The sequence below is a fragment of the Sminthopsis crassicaudata genome, chromosome 3 (assembly GCF_048593235.1).
Source record: "Sminthopsis crassicaudata isolate SCR6 chromosome 3, ASM4859323v1, whole genome shotgun sequence".
NCBI lineage: Eukaryota > Metazoa > Chordata > Mammalia > Dasyuromorphia > Dasyuridae > Sminthopsis > Sminthopsis crassicaudata.
In genome coordinates this window covers 254,705,051-254,726,253 of record NC_133619.1, presented here as the reverse complement: position 1 = coordinate 254,726,253, position 21,203 = coordinate 254,705,051, and the positions used below count along the sequence as shown (strand labels likewise).

Here is a 21,203-nt window from a genome sequence, read left to right as displayed (position 1 = left end):
GATGTATAATGCAGTTATAAATGTATTTACAAAAATAAAGATAGGTCTTAATAATTACTAAAATAGTAAGTACGCATAGATAAGATAAGATACCAATCAACTGATAACATAGATAAGATACCAATCAACTGATAACAGCTACCAAAGGAGTACTTTATAGAATTGGGAGGGTAGAATGATAAGATTTATATGGATGAAAAAAAAAGGTTAAAAAACTCAAAATAAATTAATGAATATATAGAAATAAAAGGAGAACCTAACAGTGCCAGATCACAAATTATGTTACACAATCATTAAAACCATGTAGCCTGATTAAAAAAAAAAAACAAACAATCAAAATCAATAAACATTTATTTATTGTTTACTATGTACCCAGAATGGGGGCAGGTAGGTGGTGTAGTACATAAACCACTAGTTCTAGAGTCAGAAGAACTAGAGTTCAAATCTGGCCTCAGACATTTAGTACATTTGTCATCCTAATCAAGTCACTTTGCTTCTTTGCCTTATTCCTCATCTATAAAAAAGACTTGGAGGAGGAAATAGCAAATCATTCCAGTGTCTTTACCAAGAAAATCAAAAATGAGGTCACTAAGAGTCAGACACAGGTGAAATGACTCAACCACCACTACAACATGCCAAGCACTTTGCTAAATGTTGAGGATACAAAGAAATGGAAAATACTCTCCCTACTCTAAAGGAGTTGACAGTCTAACAAGAGATACAGCATGCAAATAACTATGCACTAACTATAAGTAGAATAAATTGGACACAATCATTGGAAAGAAAGCACTAGAATTAAAGTAGGAACTATTTCTTAAGGAAATTTTTATATTTTTCTTTTTTATTTTAATTGCATAAAATTTAAAGGGTTTTGTACAAACAAAACTAAATGCAGATAAAATGAGAAAGGAAATGAACTGGAAAAAATTCACAGCAGCAAAGTTTCTCTGATAGAAGTCTTGTTTTGATGATAAAAAAAATAATTCATATTTATAAGAAAAAAATCCATTCTTTCTTTAATTAAAAAAAAAAGATTTTGAACAGGCAGTTTTCAAAATAAGTCAAGCTGCCAAGAGCCATCTAGTTTAAAAAAAAAAATGAAATGTTTCAAATCACTAATGAAACAATTCAGGCACTGGTTTCAATTCATATCCACAAAACTGGCAAAGTTGACAAGAAAGAAAAATGAGAAGTTTCAGATATTTTGTGTATTTTCCCCCTTCAAATAACCTTATATTTATCCATTTGATTATATGCTACATTTCCTTACCTCCAATAAAATGACAAATTCTTTGGGGGCCTAAATTATTTTTTCACCTGTGAGCCTTACATACTCAATGAATGGTGACTGAATTGCATTCCTACATCCTTTATAACTCTATAATTCTATATTAATTACTCCACATGTAGGGAAATGGTGCAAGAAGTATAATAAGTAAAACACTCACTTGAGGAAAAATAAAAGAAAATAATTGAATTCACAAGCTTTTTCTTCCAGATCAAGTACCAAAGCAAATTTCTCTTCTTTAAAACCTTTAACAATAACTTTTAGCAATCCAGACTTCCAGGTCAGCTTCTTCTTTGACAACTTTGAGTGAATATATAGCTGGAACAGGGATAGAAAATAATGGGAATAACAAGAGCTATTCTGAATAATTGGTAAAATACTTACTCTTCCACACAATGAGCTGCTGTTACAATCCATTCAGGAGTGATAATAGAACCACCACAGACATGGATACCTTGGACATGAAGGCTAACTTGCCATGGCCATTCTCCTGGAGCAGCAATTGTCCCACCTACAATCCTGTTTAATTGATTCACCTTCACCACTGTGCCACATTCTAAAGACAATAATCCAAATATAAACCCATCAGTACATTTATCAACCTTAAGCACGAACAAAAATAGTTCAACAGAACAGAGTGTGATTTTTCATAATGGAATCTTTATTTTGACAAAATGCTGGGTTTTGAGGAACAGATTTGTGCAACCTGTTTCCTTGTTTTAAACTTCTTAAAAGTTGAGGAGAGAGAATGTTTTACAAGCATCAATCTTTGTGAAAGAGAAGGGAGAATTCATGATGAGATCTAAAATCAGCTTGTAGTCCAATTTTCTAAAATGTGCCAGACATGAAAGAAAATTGTGTGAAAAAAGGATACAAAGTAGGTTGAAGTCAAATTATGGCAAGATCTTAAATTCTAGGTTGAGGAGATTAAGTTTTATCTTATAAATAATAGAGAATCAGGGAAGCTTTTATGAAAAAGAATTTTTTTCTTTCTGTTTAAACTGACTTGCCTGGAATATGAACTATATAGTTACTCTACCTTTGATCCTCCACTGACCTAAACTAATCTATTTCTTGGTCTGAAAGAAAGCTATTGTGCTTTCTATAGACATCCAATGAAAATGCAGGATCCCAGCTTCTGAGATGGCTTTGATGAACTTATTTACCTCAGAACATTATTGCTAAGTATGAGATCCGGACATTTCAAAGCAGATACAAAGCCCAAACTTGTGTGCTCTATGCTCTGTTCATTGTTTTCTTACATTTAGCTGCTAGCTAAACAAATAGAACAAAAAAGAATAAAATCTTTTCTCAGTGATTTACCTCAGTTCCAATGTAAGTATTCCAAATTATTGCACTAAAATGTTTCAAATATGTCATAGTTGTACTTAGAAGTTCTACTATGTCCTGTCAAAGTTTTCCTTCTACTCTATATCAGTTCATAATTCAAGACTTGCCCCATCATTTTAGTGGAAACTTCTAAGTGTACTGAAGAACAATATGAAAGCTATAAGGATCTTTATCATAGTTCCTTGTGAACCCTATATGAAAAATACTAATATAAATAATGATTGTCATTCTCTAAGACACTATCAGGCAGGTATCCACACTGTGGTAGTCATTAATATATAACCAGAGCTTCCTCATTTGCAAAATGAGAATATTAATAGTTATATTCTCAACTTGACAGAATAAACATTAGCTTTTCACAAGCCTCAGAGCATAATAAAATGTGGCATGATTTTTGTTCTTCTTCAGGCATGTTTGATTCTTTGCAATTGTATTTGAGGTTTTGTTGACAAAAATGCTAGGGTATTTTGCCATTTTCTTCTCCAGGATATTTACAAATGAAGAAACTGAGGCAATAACTTGCCCAAGATCATAAAGCCAGTGAGTGTCTGAAGGCAAATTTGAGCTGAACTCTTCTTGATTCCAGGCTGACTCCAGGCCTGATTCTTTACTCACTGTGACATCTAGCTGGCCTAAAATGTGAGATATCATTTATTATTTCAAATGAGGTAACTTGCTCTTAGTTGAGCAAGCTTCCTTGCCTTTGCCTCCTAATCCAATGTTCTTTGTATTATATTACAGTTCCTAAATAACCCGTCTTAACTTTCCAATTTGATTTAGGGCACAAACATCCTTCCAATCAACTAGACTTACACTTCAGAATCATCCTTCAATCTTCCCTCATCTTCAGCACCACCTCTATTCAATCAGTTGCCAATTCTTACCTATCCTAACTTGACAATATCTCTTGTTTACATTATTTCCATTCATTAACAATCACTCTACTTGAAAACTTCACTATCTCTTGCCCTGATTATGAAAAACATTCTCCTAATTAATATGTCTGTTTCTACCATCTTTCCCTTCTTCAATCTATTCTCCAGATAGTTACCAAAGTAATCTTCCTAAAGTAGAAGTCTGACCACCTCACTCACTAACTCAGGAACCTACAGGGGAACAAACTGTAGAAACCTGCGAAATTTTGGGTGTCCAAGATGTCTGTTTCCTTTTGATTATCTTTAATGCATAGAATGAAATTCTAGGATTTAAGAGGTCTTCCTGAGTTGCTATTTGTGCCTTACATTCTAGGAGCTGTGTTTTCAAATATGCTATTTTCTAATTTATTTTGGTAAAAAAAATTTCTAAGTAGTATTAGATATAGTTAGAATGACATTCTATCCTATGAAAAAGAAAATTAAAATTAAAAGTACTAACCTATGCAGCGGAGAGATACCACTGTTTTTGAGAAACAAACATTACTAGGGAAAAAGAACAAAAATAATTGTCACAAATTATGAATACCATTTCCAGAATATTTAAGAAAATCATTTTTAAAAATATTCTCTTTAACTCCCAATAATTAACAAGATGAAATAGATAAAAATATATTTCTCCTTCATAGAAAGTAAAAATTACTCAAATAGGTTTTCTTATACTTCCTTAAGGAAGTCATTTATTTTCAAACAATTGTACTCATAATATTGTTGCCATTCTTAAATGTAAATAGTAAAACCAATCATCTTTCTAGGAAAAAGTAAAATAAATCAGAATTCTATATTCTATGTATAACTCTAGACATGCCAACATGTATGCTTTCAGATGAGAAAATGACCAATTTCTCCATATTGAGGAACAAGAACAATTCTGTTTAAATAAAATAAGAAACCCTAAAATTAAAAAGGAATATTTTCAAAATAATGAGATTAGTTCAAAATATATTGTTGTTAAAGTAACAGCAAATAAACTCCAGATATATTAATGAGGAATGAAAACTGTATTAATGGACTTAAAAAGATCTCTCCCTCGCTCTCTTCCTCCTCCCCTTTCAACTTTCCTTACTAACTCGCTCCTTTTCTTCCTACTTTCAGAACTGAAACTGTAACCAAGACAAACACTCAAAGCTTATAACTAGTCCACCAACTGTGTTTTGTTTGTTGGTACGTAACTTAATAAACCAGGCTTTTATAAATGAAAACACTAGGGGCATGTGCATATTCTACTTTTTTCAAGGTTATGATAGAAAATAAGACTGTGTAAAAAAATGGAAGTGGAAATCTGGTGAACTAGGAGACAGATTGAAATATAACTCCACTCTCAGGTTTTCTACTCATCATGAAGGAGAATTAGGATAGTTAATATCAAAAGCTAGCATCTGGCTAGCTGATATCAGTAGCAACTTTCATAGAAACAAAATAAATTAGGGAATAAATAAGGGGCATAGAAAGCAGAAAAGGTTTTGTTTTGTTTTTTTAAGCCATAGTCAGAAAAGAATATCTTTTCTGTTGGGGGGGGGGGAACTTTTCTCCTTTTTAAGGACATGCAACTTACAGGCAATATAATATTATTTCTCCCAAGTAAGTAGAGCAATATCTATTTCAAAGTATACTAGTGCTTAAAGGGAATTTAATCCATCATCCTGGTTAAAAATTAATTTACAACTAAAGGAAAAGAGATTTAGAGTTAAAAGAGACCTTCAGTTAACTAGTCCAATCCCCATACTTTACAAATAAGGAAAATGAGACCCAGAGAGTTGCTGCCAATCTTGGAGATGAACTCAGATCCTTTCATTCTAAATTCAGCATCTCTCTACTCTAGAACCTTGGAGTTCTAGATTCTTTACCATAATAACCAATAGCACACTTAAATTCACAGCTTATTATGATATTGACAATTTTAGAGCACTAAACCTAGAGTTAGGAACATCTGAATCCAAATCTAGCCTCAGATACTTCTTAACTATGAGATCCTAGAATTAGGAAGACTCAAGATCTTAGCTTCCTAGCTGTGTGACTCTAGGAAAGTTGCTTAACAGATCTGCCTCAGTTTCCTCTTCTATAAAATGAGGATAGTAATAGTCTTTACTAAGTAGAGCTATTTTGAGGATTAGATGAGATAGTAATTATAAAACTGAGCCCAGTATCTGGCACATAGGTAAGTGCCTTATAAATGCTAATTGTTATTGCTGTTAGCATAGTATCTGGTACATAGTAAGTGGCATGCTATCTATTTTTAGCTATTTCAATGATTTTTTTTTTCTTGAAGTAATTAGGGTTAAGTGACTTGCCCAGGGTCACATAGATAGGAAGTGTTAAGTGAGGTCATAGTTAAACTCAAGTCCTGCCGACTTCAGGGCTGGTGTTCTATCCACTGTGCCACTTAGCTGCCCCTGAGAATTTTTTCTAAAGTAAGACAGAAGAAAGAGCATTTGGTTCATTTGACCTCAGGTTTTAAGTAAAGGCCACTTAATAGCAAAAGCCCTTTGGCAGGACACTGAACTTCATTTTCCTCATTTGTAAAATAATAAAACTGCTATTATGTACTGCCGATCTCATCAAGCTGTTGTAAAGACCAAATGAATGCTAGAATGACTAAAGAATAGGAATTGTAGAGGGGGGAAAATTTGGAACACAAGGTTTTGCAAGGGTCAGTGTTGAAAACTTATCCATGTATATGTTTAAAAAAAAAAGTTTTAATAAAAAATAGAATGGGACTGTGAAGCCCTTTGTAAATGTGAATTATTTGGTCATTAGTGAATTTGAAGAAGAGGCAGGAAAGAGAGTAAGTGTAAATGTAGGCTATATTAAAAACAATTTTACGAATAGGATTCTCAGAACAGACCTAGTTAAACTTCAATGTTCTCCTGATAATAGATCTATCTATAAAGGAAAATGCATCATACAATTTCTCCCTGTTATTCTTTACATTTCCTAGATGTCCCCAATATGGCATTTTTCTTTTCTTTTGTGAGGCAATTGGGATTAAGTGAGTTGCCCAAGGTCACACAGCTAGTAAGTATTAAATGTCTGAGGCCATATTTGAATTCAGGTCTTCTGAATCCAGGGTGGGTGTTCTATTTAGCTGCTCTTATAATGCTTTTCAAGGGAAGAAAAAATGCTGTTGTAGAGAAGGTGTCTACCTGTTGTACAGTTTTTCATATAAGTCTACATTTCCAGCACTCAAGTTCAACTTCATGTAGCTCGTGGCACCACTATCATCTGTTATTCCTTGACTAGAGTGAAAATTATTCCTGGGGAAAAGAAAAAAAGTCAAAGTTAGCATTAATTTTCATAAGTAATCACATCTTATTTTGTCTCATAAGGCCTATTATTTTGATACACTGAGTTAAAACAACAATCTCTTATATCTAAAATCTCAATACCTAGCCATCTAGTTACCTTCAGAAATCTTAATGGACTTGGCTCCTCTCAACACTGCAGTGATTCAAGATTCTAATAGACTTGGGATGGAAAATGCTATCTGCATCCAGAGAAAAGACTATGGAGATGGAATATGCATCAAAGTATAATATTTTTATTTTTTGTTTGTTGATGTGTTTTCTTTCTCAAAATTTTCCTCTTTGGTCTGATTTTTTTTTTTGTGCAACATGACAAATACTGAAATATGTTTAAAAGAATTACACATATTTTAGCTATATCAGATCATCTGCTCTCTTGAAGATGGGGGAGGTAAGAAAAGAGACATAAAAACAAATGCTGAAAACTATCTTTATGTGTATTTGGAAAATATAATAATATTGAACATTTTTTAAAAGTGTGACATTTAAAAAAATTAAATCATAATTGAATTTCACCAGCCCCAAATGGTAAATAAAATCTCTATAACTGGTGTTCTAATAAAAAATAAAAACAATTGATAATGAGTCAAAAAGATAGCTACATTGGTAGATACAAACTGAATTGTATATGTAACAAAATATACTCTTCTGATAAAAATCCCATGGTATGATTGGTGCCTTTTGTTTTCTGAATATACTGTTACACCATCACTGACTCAAAATAACATGAGATCATGCAAAAAGTAGGAAGGTTTTCATACACAGTACCCAAAATTTCTACCCTGCCGCTGGGCTGCTTCATGTCTAGTCCCACATCTCGGGCCTCTCTCACCCCATCCCCTAATCCTTACATACAATTCTCTCAACACTAAACATACAGCCAGCATAAGAGCAATTCCAAACATATGCTAATAGAGTCATTATCTTATTTCAAATAGGTAATTAGCCTTAAGTACTTGGTTGTCTGATTCAAGTTTACCTATTCAGTTTCACTTCTTTGTAGGATTGTATCCCAAAGAGATCTTAAAGGAGTAAAAGGGACCCACAAGTGCAAAAATATTTGTGGCAGCCCTTTTTGTAGAGGCAAGAAACTGGAAACTGAGTGGATGCCCATCAATTGGAGAATGGCTGAATATGTTATGTTATATGAATGTTATAGAATATTATTGTTCTATAAGAAATCATCAGGAGGAGGATTTTAGAGAGGCCTGGAGAGACTTACATGAACTGATGGTAATGAGCAAATCAGGACATCTATTGTACACAGCAATATCAATATTATAAGACAATCAATTCTAATAAATGTAACTCTTTCTAACAATAAGCTGATTGATGCCAGTTCCCTGTTATGGGAGCCACCTGCTTGTGGCTCTGGGGATCATTCTGACCAGCAGAATAGATCCCTTCATGTGAGAGCATGATGTTCATACAAGGAAACTGAGAGGCAGTTGCATTCGCTGACCTCTCATCTTCTCTCTTGCCTCCAATGTATTTCATTCCCAATGCAATTCCTTCGAGTATGTTAGGATTCACAGCTCTGGGGGCTTTTAGAGAACTGACCCACCCCTTCAACTTGGTCCTTAACAAGTTCCAAAGAACTTGTGATAAAGAGAGAAGACTATAGGAACTGAGTGCAGATCATAACATAACATTCTCATTCTTTTTGATGTTGTTTGCTTGCATTTTGTTTTCTTACTCATTTTTTTCTTTTTTTGATCTGATTTTTCTTGTGCAACAAGAGAATTTCATAAATATATTTACACATATTGGATTTAACATATTTTAACATGCATAACATATATTGGATTGCTTGCCATCTAGGGGAAGGGGTGGGAGGAAGGAGGGGAAAATCTGGAATACAAGGCTAGGCAAGGGTCAATGTTGAAAAACTGTCAGTGAATATGTTTTGAAAACAAGAAAGCTCAAAAAAAATCTCATACCTTTTCTCTTACTTGCTCCCCATCTTTTTGCATTCATTGAGACTTTGATGATGAAACTTCCCTCCCTACCCTTTCCTTTACTGTTTTTATGTTCACTGAAACACCAGATTGACCAGCCACGGTGAGGGAATTGGAGTACTTCTTGCTCACCACTGCTACTTCCAGACTTCCTCTACCATCATCCTCAATCAAACTTTACTTCTTTGAGGTTCATTTAATTCATAATTACTCAATCAAGATTTTGGTAGCTACTACAGAACACTCTCCTTCCTTTTTCAATGAAATCAGTGTCTAGTTTATAGTCCTTATTTTCTCCCCAACTCCAATTATCATATTAGGGGACTTTAACTTTTAACATTGTCACTCCTTCAAACAATCAATCTAACCCTCCCTATTCTTCAATTAACTCATCTTCTATGACCCTGTCCTCAATTTACCTATGTCATACACAAAGATGACAAGATCATAACTTTGATCTTGTCATCACCCAGAAATGTTCCTCATTCACATTTGGGAATTTCAAAACTTTTTTTATTTGATCATAATATGTGTTCATTCCACCTTTCCCTTAGTCTTATAACTCCAAACCATGTTCTTTGTTTTTACCACCACTTCTAAATCTTCCTCTAAATCTTCTGTTCTTTTCTAGATCGTCATTCCTATACTATTGCTCTCCTTTCTATCTTGAACCTTTCGTGAACCCACTGAACTCTATTACTGTCCTTTTTTCAAGTACCTTGCCATTATCAAAAATCCTGCCCTACCTAGCCCTAGTCCTAGCTTTGGCTTTCTCTCTCTACCCAATAACTTCACTCTTTATTTTGTGTTACTGAACAAAGAGAAAATCACATGCTATGATCATTGTGCTGACCAGGATGAGAAATAATTCATTTGTACTTTGTTCCAATTGGTATTAATCGGTTTGATTTAATTCCATAGTAGTAGTGATTATAACTTTTACATATTAAGCCCCAGAGCTTTAAACTACAGATTTTAAATTCAGTTACTTAATCTTAAGGAAGCCTTCTACCTTTGTTTTTTCCTTATTATGATGACAAAGCCTAGAATGGCAGAAGTGACTCAATGACATGGAAAGTCCCTAAACTTATTTTTACACCTCCAGACCACTTTCTTTTGTCCAGCATGAGCAGGTAGCCACTTAATTTCCACTTAATTAGTGGAAAAGCTCCATGTTTCACCCAATCCTTACATACATTTTCTAAGGGAGCATCTCAAATCATGAGGAAGATTTGAGGCCCATTTCACTAGAGAGGAATTGTAGAGCTCTGCCTCAGTGATTTTTTTCTTCTAGGATGAGCAATTATAATCCCCACAAAGGTTCACTATAAATCTATGACCCAAAATCTCAACTAGGCCCTCACTACTGCAGAGCAATTTTTTTATACATCCCTAATTGATTTATTATTCATTCACCACAGCAGGTCTTGCAAAACCTTTCATCCTTCCACAAACTTCCCATGTCTGCATTTAGTAACCTCTTAGCTTAGAACCTTGCCTCATATTGCATTTAAAAAAAAAAAAAAAACTGAGGCCAACTAGCAGAATGGCAAAGGAAAATAGAATGGCTTTGGACAAGTTGTTAGCAGAAAAAGGAGGAACATGTATTACTATTGGAGGTAGTTATTATACCTTCATCTCTAGGACAGTCCTATCAGAAGAATTAGCAGAGAATTCAGAGATTAGTTATCCACTGACTGATTAGAATCATGGTTTAGAAAATACAAAAAAAGTTATCCTTATTCTGACCTTCTAATCAGTAGTTGCAGGAATAATTATAGTAGCAAAAGGTTATATAATAACCTATGTAAGAAGATCTATGCAAAGGTTAATAAACTTTTATGAAGTGGGATATAAAAAGTATTAGTCAAATTTGAATTTCCACAGAGTTATGAAAATTAAACTGGAGAAATGAAACAAATTAGAAAACTGAAACATAAGAAATAGGAGGAAACCAAAAATGTAATCATGAGTGAGGGTTTTAAATTTGAAAAGGAACCCTCTGGAATTTGTCTCCTTTTCTGGTTCCTTTAAATATTATATTGCCCTCAAAAGAATGTAAGCTCCTTGAGGGTAGGGACTGACCTATATAATCAAAGGTGGAGAATTAGAATAGGAGATACTTTTGAGATATAATGAGGGATGAAGACTCATACTCAGTAATTTCTATAATACCCAATTATTACAGAATCAAGAGAATCAGGGAAAGGACTTGCACTTCAGGATAGAAAATAAAAGATAGCCTTTGCAGTTTCAAAAACATAACTTACTAGCCCAGAAAAAATGTAAAATAAAATCTTTCCAGCATTAAAAAAAAATCAACAACAACTGAGGCCATTCACTCAATTTTCTTTTTTCCCCATTTCTCATCTAACATCATTAAAATGCCTTCTGCCACTATTTCTTTCTATGCTCTTGGCTCATATAAAGAGATGATCCTTCTTTTTTTTTTTTTTTTTTTTTTTTTTTTTTTTTTTTTTTTGAGATGATCCTTCTTACTAAGGCAAATTCTCCTATCTGCACAAATGACCCCATTCCATTCCATTTTCACCAGGAGACCTCTTTATCATTACCATTCTTTTACTTATCTTCAGTCTCTTCCTCTCTACTGGCCATGTTCCTACTGAATACAAACATACTTTTGTCTAGTTCATTCTCAAAAACTCTCATTTGATCTCTTTCCATCCTACAAGCTATCATTCCATATAACTCCTTTTTTGTGTGTCTAACATCCTAGAGAATGTTTTCTACAATTAGTGCTTCCACTATTCTCTCATTTTCTTAACCTCTTACATTTATTTCTCTTTCTGACCTTATCAAACCATGGAAACTGCTTTCTCCAAAGTCTGCAATGATATCCAATGCCAAATCTAATAACTTTTTCTGAATCCTTATCCTCCTTGACTTCACCACAACCATTTATACTGTCAATTATCAACTTCTTGCTCATATTGTCATGATATTACTCTTTCTTAGTTTTCTGCCTACCTGTCTATTCTTTTTGTCTTTGCTGGATCTTCATATAGATTATATCTACTAACTATGAGTGTCCCTAAAGGCTCTGTTCTGGAGACTTTTTCTCTTTTCCCTCTATAATATGTTCACTTAGTGATCTCATCCTCTCCCTTATTTATCCAAATGCAGATGACAATCAGAACTAATAGTCTGACCTCTTTCCTGATGTCTAATATGCATCTTTGCTGCCTCCCAAATTGAATCTCACGTAAACATTATTTAATATTCAACATGTGCAAAAGTGGATTCATTATCTTTGCCACGAAATCCTCCTTTCTTCCTAATTTCCCTATTGTAGAGGGCTGAAACTCCCAAAAAGGTATGCTAGAATCAGACAACCAAGCACTTAAGGCTAATTATATATTTGATGACATATTTGATATATATATGAATATATTTGATGATATATTTGATGAGACAATGACTCTATTAATATATGTTTGGATAAATGGCTCATCTTACCATTGGTGCTTGCTGAATGTTTAGTGTTAAGATAATGATAGGCAAGGATTGAAGGGCAGAGGGAGAGGGGCCAGAGGGGCACTGGGAGGCAGGACAAGGAGGAGAGAAGTTGGTGACTCTGGACTCCCAAATCCAGGATTCTGCTTGCCTGCCTCTTTAACTTTGACCCCTAAAGACCAAGGACTTTAATTCATCCTGACACTGGCTGACCTGAGGTCCTCCAGGGAAATAGCCCATACCCTATAATTGGCATCCAAGGTGGACCAAGGACCCTAATTTCACTGAAGAAGCATCTTATTCCCTCTATATACACTCTGATCCATTGAGTGATATTAGTCTCTTTGGTATCCTTCACACATTACATTTCCTCTCCTAATTGAGCATTTTCATAGCTGTCCCACATGCCTGGAACATTCCCTCTTCATGCCCATTTTTATAATTGTGTTTTATATCCATAATGTGTATAATGGCTCATCCCCTAAGCAAAAATGAGAAAATTTTCTACTCTTCCTTTCAGTGATGATATGACAGTATTAAATATTGTATGTGTTACCACACATAGTTGATGAACTGTTCATTTTGAATAATTAAATTTAAAAAATAAAAAATAAATCTGAGATACTCTGAGTGGTTGCTGAATGTTGATTTGTTATAAAGAGAGCTATTTCCACCATACTTAAATAACCCCACTATTTTGTCTTTCAAAATAAATGAAGAAAAAAATGAGATGAAGGGGAGCAGAATGACTGTTACTAAAATATTCTTTAACTTTTATCTACTACCTCCAAAGGAAAGACATTCCATTTTTGGATAACTCCAACAATTAGAATTTTTTTTTTCTGTACATCTTCACTGCAACTTTTAGAGATCATTTCCTACACTACTATTTTAGACCAAGCAGAACAAATTTAATCCCTCTTCCACATGGTAGCTGACTTCCAGTGTTTAAAAGGGAGGCATAATGCAGTCTGATTGTCTTCCCTGACATCAATCTTTTTAGAAACCTTTAGGGACATCATTTTAGGTTAGCAATTATTCACAGCCCATTCATACCCAAACTTGTCAAAATATCTCTTCATTCTTGACCAAGTAGGACATCAAAGACATATTATATGCAATCTTTCCCCCTCCCTGTTAGACTTGTCATACTCACATGTTATATCCCATGTCTTTACATGCTATTTTTCCATAGAAATCATTCCAGTCATCTTGGCACACAGGATACCAGGATTTGTTTTGAGATGAGTAAACCTGAAGGATAGATTTTGGTCCATAGAGGCGAACTGCATTAAAAAATACAGATTCAATGAGTTTTATAAAATCTAGGGCTCAAATTCTCTCACTTAGATATGTATAAATAACTTTAAATCCTTATTTTATACAGATCTGTAGAATCCTAAAATTAGAAAATCTCTTAGACACCAATATGGCCAAATCTATCATTTTACATAAGAAACTAAGAACTAGAGAGCAGAATTGTCTTGTATATGTCAGAACATTGTCTGTCATTGTAGTTAGAGTTACTATTAGACTTTGGGCAGACTCAGGTCTTCCATATCACTGTGATTATTTCATTTAACTTCTAACATTCTTAGTTTCCTCATATATAAAATCAGAAGAAACAAACATTATTAAGATTTGTGCCAGGCACTATGATAAGTGCTTTACAAATATTTCATTTGATCCTCACAACAACTCTGAGAGATAGGTTTTATTACTTTCCCTCAGGATATCATTCACTGTCTGGAATGTGGAACTCCTCACTGAAGGCAGAGCTGGAAGTCATTTAATTCTCACAAGCATAGCTAGTCATTATAATCTTGCTAAGGTATTTGCTTCGGGTAATTAAACTAAGTCAAGGAAAATAGACAGATGTCAATAAATAATAAGAAAATCTAGGAGTCAGAGTATTAAGATCTCAAGAAAAGTGAGGGAGGGAAATCAGGGTCTGAACAAGATCTTGTTACCAGAATGTTCATTTTCATCTAAGAAGCAAAGACAAAATCCATTCACTAGTCTGGGCAAAGGAGCATCGCATTCCTAGAGTAGGGGACCAAAAACTCAGAGAAGACTTGTATGCATCTGTATGAGTACCTAAACAAAAATTTAATATAAGCAAATGATAAGGGAAATAGATTCTAGAATATTTAAAATACTTACAAAGATTGCCAGAGGATATCTACACCAATTCCTAGAATTTATTCTAATATTCAACCAAACTGGCTAACCCTCCACAAGATGAAATGCTAAAGAAAAGAGGTGATGAGATAAAAAGACCCTCCCCACAAAAAAAAGAACCAAGAAAGGACAAAATCTTACATCTCCATTAAGGAATATGATTGACAAATAAGATCTCTGTAACATACAGCAATGTAAAAGAGTACAAAACACAAATCTCACTCTTAACTGTAGAGTTACTGAAACAATTTTTTAAATTGTTTCATAAAAAATTATATAAATTTTTAATTTTAAAATTTAATAAGTTAAATAAAAATAATTTAAAGGTTATTATGGTATTAAATGTTATTCAACTCTAATAAAGATAACTTTACTGAATTCACCAACTTGCAGAAAATATTTTAAAAGCACTAAATAATGGTTATAAACATTCTTATTATATAATATTTTATTATATTCTTAATCAACAATAATTATTGATAAGCAATATCCATTGCTCTTATTCTGATTATTTTTCTATAATATATATTTGGTATTATCTTGAAAAACAAATGTTGAAAATAAACTTAAGGAAACTTAGTTTTGAAGAAAATTCTTTCAGCTCTATAATTTGCTTTCAATTGTCCATGTTATATTGACTGCAGTTGACTTTGACTAAAGTTCAAAGTTGTTGTTGTTTTTTTTAAACTACTTATGATTAGAATACTCTCCTAACTTTTCCCTCCTTACAACTAATAAAATCTCAGGTCCTTAAAGTACTGTGGGACTTCTCTCTACCAATACAAATCATGGGTCTACCACATGTTAGTAGACCATCTCTACGAATTTGTCATTTAAAAAAAAATCATAAAATAAATTAATAAAAATCATGGAACAGCCAGATGATGCAATGGATAGAGTACTAGCCCTAAAATCAGGAGGATCTGAGTTCAAGTCCAACCTCAGAGATTTGACACTTGCTAGCTGTGTGACCTGAGCAACTCACTTAACCTCGATTGTTTCATGACTCAAGCACTCCCTCCAAAATTCCCTATTGAACAGGAAAATTCCTAAGGATAAGAAAGAACTACACAAGGCAATATTTTCATAATACTAATTTCTAAATATACTTACCACAGTGGTTCTCATCTTCCCCACTTGGACAGTGTGATATTCCATCACACCAATTAGCTGGATTGATACAAGTTCCTGAAGTTCCACATTCTATTCCAGAATTTGGGCAAGTATTTTTCACTTAAGGGGAAAAAAAGCAAATGAAATGTACACATTTCACTAAGAAGGAAAAGAGTAATAACTTACAAATTTTACTATGTTTTTAGCTCCTTTATCTCAATGCTATATGTAATTTTAGCAAATTTAGAATAAATACAGCCTCTATTAAGAGATAATAAGACTGTCAAAAGAGGGAAAACATGTTAATCACTTTCAAGTCACCAAAAAAAGGATCACCCTCAATAATCTGAAAGAATATTTTTTGGTGGAGCAGCTAATTGGCATAGTGGACAGAACACTGGCCCTTAAGTCAGGAAAACCTGATTTCAAATCTTACCTCAGATACTTAGCTGTGTGACCCTGGCAAATCACTTAACTCCAATTGTCTCACACACAAAAAGAAAAAGAATTTTTTTTATTATTGGCTAAGTGTTCACATTTACTATTAAATTTTACTCACACTAGCTTATATAAGTATCATGTGTATTTTAAAAGCTGGGGGAGAAGGAAGTATTGGTTTAAAGATTCACAAAGCTAATCAAATGGAAAAGGAAGAAGAAGTCAGCAAAGTCACAAATAATTTATAAAGCAACGTTTCACAAGATAGATAAAATGTAACAAGAACAATAGTAGAAATGCACAGAAATTTACAAAAAATGATCCAATAATAAAAATTAATGACTACAATTTCCTATACATAAACATAAAAGTAGGTAAAAGACAGATCTCAATGCAATAAAGAAGCCAAAAAGGAGTACAAATACCAAGGACCCCCAATAAAGAATCCATACGAATTAACAATGGCAACTAGAAAGGACAAGACAAATTAGAATACAATATTCTAAAAGTAAAGACTAAAGACTTACAAAAAAAAAATAATAATAATAACAATAACCTATTAACAAAATAAAATATAATACTCTAAGGATGTAAGGCAATGGGCTTTTATTAGGAAGGATGGATTTCCAAATGTGTCTAATTATAAGTTTATAACAAAATAATTAGACAGTAAAATTGTAATGTTTGGGGAAATTACTATGTACTCCTTTCAGAATTTGACAAATTCTAATCAAAAATTAAGCAATAAACAAGTTAAGAACTTGACTAGAACTTGAAAACAATTAGAAAAAATATTTTGTTTCTTAATGAATGAAAATAGAAATGAATTTAAATATTTCTTAACTTTTCACAGCACCTTTACAAAAATTGATGTTTTAGGCATAGTGACTAAATGAGGAAAAGCAGAAATACAAAACACATCATTTATTTCAAACAGACTGAGGCCTAATCAGTTAGGCTATAGAATGAATTCTTACTTCAGATGCAGGATAAACTACAATGGTGTTTTACATCAATTTTAAATCAGATTTTATGAGATCATTTCAAAGTCCCAGAAATGAAGGAAAATCTTAGCAAAGACCCAACTATTTCAAAATTCATGCCTAATTATCAAATTTTGAGAATGGTAATATTCTTTACCTAGTGACCGCAAAAATATTCAACTAAAAATTAATAGACAATACATAGGAGGCCAGAACTTGAACCCAATCTGTTGCTAAATCCTATCAATATTACCCTTCTTATATTTCTTATGTACTTCCTCCTATTCTCAGATATTGCCATAACTAATGCAAGGCCATATCACCTCACATAAGAGACCATCAAGGGTGATGATGTGAACAAACCAAAGAAAAGTCAGGTAATATGATGAAATACCTTGGACTGAGTGTTGACCAAGGGATAAACCTGGAAGCAAAGAATAACCTCACAAGTCCAAGTAAAGCCTCATTACAAAATATCCTTGCCATAAGGATTGTAAGAGTACCTGGAAGAAATAAAACAAAATGTAAGGGATAGAAAGGAGAAAATGACAAAGGGAATGATAGCTTATAAGAGATGGTGGGAAACCTCATATAAATAGTGATTACCCCCAAAATCAGAATGGGCTAAATGGAAAATGACCCAGTGAGACAAATATTTTTTTAATTTAAATTTAAAAATGTAATATATTATTGAAAATGTTACTTGAAAATATTTAAAGAACAGATAATATAAAAATATTTAAAGTAATTGAAAATCACATCAAAAAATGCCTGAATACTGGCATCCAAAAAAAATCACAAATGAACAAGAGGACAAAGTGAAAACAAAAGGAATCCAAGTTAAGTTCAGAAAGAAACCTCAAATTATCATAATCAAAATCAAGAGTTTACAGGTCAAAGAATAACTAGTGAAAACAAAGAGATCAAGTATTAAGGAACCATAATCACAATCACACAAGAATTGAGAGCCTCTATAAAAGCTCAGCTTAAAAAATGAAATTCCAAAAGTCAAAAGAAAGACTTTCAATAAAGAATATTTCATCTGAAAAAAAAAAAACAACAACAACAACACCTAAATATAATTCTATAATGGAAGGGGAATAGAATTTTATGACAAAAAGAACTGCTAAACATTTCTATTGTATTCTATTCTACTTGTACTTTTAAAAGGGATATATATATGAAGAAACACAAAGAATCTATTACAATGGAAGGAAAGATGGGAGGTTGGGTGATGGGCATCACTTGAATCTTATTCTCATCAGAATTGACTCAAAGAGGAGATATAATATAGCCAATGAGTTGAATATAGAAATCTATCTTACACAACAGAAAAATAGGAAAAGATAGTAACTAAGGAGGATGAGGGGACTGACACAAAGAAGTCAAAGCAAAGGAGGGAGTAGAGAGAAAAACAAAACACTTCAATGAGGGAAAAGGTGAAAGAGAGAGACAAACAGAAAGAAAACATAGAATGGAAGGAAGGACACAATTATTAATCATAATTGCAAATGTGAATGGAATGAACTCTCCCATAAAACAGAAGTGGACAACAGAATGGATAAAAAAATCAGAAGTTACAATATATTCTTTATAAGAAACATACTTGAAGCAGAGAAACTAAATACAGAGTAAAGGCAAGTGACTGGAAGAGAATCTATTATGCTTCAGCTGAAGTTTTAAAAACCAGAGATAGTAATCCTGAGCTCAAAGAAAAAGCTAAAATAGACTTAATTAAAAGAGATAAGGAAGGAAACTACATGTTGCTAAAAGGTATAATAAAAAGGAAGCAATAGCTATATTAAACATATATTACCAATTGGTATATCATCCAAATTCATTTTTTCAATAATATTTTTATTTTCAAAAGACATGCAAAGATAATTTTCAACATTCACTCTTTCAAAATCTTATATTCCAAATTTTTCTCCCTTCCTTCCCCTCATCTCTCTCCCCTACATAGCAAGTAATCCAGTATAGGTGAAATATATGCAGTTCTAAACATTTGCATCATAGCTCTTTTCAACAATGAAATGATTCAGGCTACTTCCAATAGACTTGTGATGGAAAGAGCCATCTGCATCCAGAAAGAGGATTGTGGGGACTGAATATGGATCACAACATAGTATTTTCACCTTTTTTGTTGTTGTTTGTTTGCTTTTTTTTTCTTTCTTATTTTTTTTCCTTTTTGATCTGATTTTCTTGTGCAACATGATAAATGTGGAAATATAAATATAATAATTGCACAAGTTTAACATATTGCCTTACTTGCTGTCTAGGGGAGGGGATAGGAGGAAGGGAGGGATAAAAATTTGGAACACAAGGTTTTGCAAGGGTGAATGCTGAAAACTATCTTTGCATACATTTTTAAAATAATTTTTATTTACCAGATATATGCATGGGTAATTTTACATTGACAATTGCCAAACCTTTTGTTCTAATTTTCCCCCTCCTTCCCCCCTCCCCAGATGGCAGGTTGACCAATACATGTTAAATATGTTAAAGTATAAATTAAATACATATATGTATATATGTATATATTGTACAAAAAGAATTGGACTTTGAAATAGTGCACAATTAGCCTCTGAAGGAAATCCAAAATGCAGGCGGACAAAAATAGAGGAATTGGGAATTATTCTATGTAATGGTTCATAGTCATCTCCCAGAGTTCTTTTGCTGGGTGTAGCTTATTCAGTTCATTACTTTTGCATACATTCTGAAAATAAAAAGCTACTATTTAAAAAAGCAAAAACTGCAGTATTAAGATAAACATTTTCCATATTTATTATGCTACACAAGAAATATCAGATCAAAAAAGGAAAAAATGAGAAAAAGCAAGCAATAACAAAAAAAAAAGTGAAAATATCATGTTATAATCCACATTCAGTTCTAAGAGTCCTCTTTCTAGATACAGATGGTTTTCTCTATCACAAGTCTATTTGAAATCACCTAAATCACCTCATTGTTGAAAAGAGCCAAGTCCATCACAGCTGATCATAACTTAATCTTGTTATTGTTGTATACAATGTTCTCCGTTCTATTCACCTCATTTAACATAAGTTCGTGTTAGTCTCTCCAAGCCTTTCTGAATTCATCCTGCTGATTATTTCTTATAGAACAATAATATTCCATTGCATTTGTATACTATAACTTATTCAACCATACCCTAACTGATGGGAATCCACTTAGTTTTCAATTTCTTGCCACTACAAAAAGGGCTGCTACAAATATTTTTACACATATAGATCCTTTTCCTTTTTTTATGATCTCTTATGATCTCTCAGTAGACTGCTAAGTCAAAAAGTATACACAATTTGATAGCCCTTAAAAATGCATATGTATATATACATATATATATATAATGATCGTTATTACATAAAACTAAAAAAACTTTTGCACAAATAAAACTAATACAATCAAGATTAGAAGGAAAGTAAAAAGCTGAAAAACAATCTTTACAGCAAGTGTCTCTGATAAAGGCCTCATTAATCAAATATATAGAAAAGAGTTAAATTTGTAAGAATGCTAGTTATTCTCCAATTGATAAATGGTGAAAGGCTATGAACCGACACTTTTCAGATGAAGAAATAAAAGTTATCTATGCAAGGAAAGAAGTGCTCTAAATCATTTTTGATTGAAAAATGCAAATTAAAACAATTTTGAGATCCATATCACACCTATAAGAGTGGCTAATATGAAAAAAAAAAAGAAAAATGATAAATATGAGAGAGGATGTGGGAAAATTGGGACACTAAAATGCAGTTGGTGGAATTGTGAACTAATCCAACCATTCTGGAGAACAATTTGGAACTACATTCAAAGGGCAACAAACTGTGCGTACCTTTGATGCAGCAGCATTACTACCAGATCAATATTCCAAAGAGATCATTGAAGAAAAAAGGAAAAGCACCTACATATGCCAAAGTATTTATAATAGCCCTTTTCATGGTGGGAAAATATTAGAAACTGAGGGATACCCACCAATAAGAGAATGTTTAAACAAGTTGTAGTATATAAATGGAATGGAATAGCATATTTTTGTGTAATAAATGATGAATAGGCAGATAAAACCTGGAAAGACTTGTATGAATTGATGCAAAGTGAAATGAGGAGAACAAGGAGAATATTGTATACAGTATCAGCAACACTGTGTGATGACAATTTGGAATGATTCCGCTCTTCTC

General features: G+C 32.9%; 1 protein-coding gene across 1 annotated transcript in view; it reads right to left on the bottom strand.

Annotated features, from left to right (window-relative positions):
• Positions 1–21,203, bottom strand: part of TMPRSS2 (transmembrane serine protease 2) — a 98,107-nt gene that overhangs the window by 30,178 nt on the left and 46,726 nt on the right. Inside the window, exons 6-10 of the mRNA XM_074300487.1 lie at positions 15,599–15,718; positions 13,461–13,590; positions 6,714–6,824; positions 4,013–4,056; positions 1,673–1,844 (exon numbers count right to left, since the gene is read on the bottom strand). Coding sequence (XP_074156588.1) covers positions 1,673–1,844; positions 4,013–4,056; positions 6,714–6,824; positions 13,461–13,590; positions 15,599–15,718 — 577 coding nt within the window. The remainder of the gene's footprint in view (positions 1–1,672; positions 1,845–4,012; positions 4,057–6,713; positions 6,825–13,460; positions 13,591–15,598; positions 15,719–21,203) is intronic.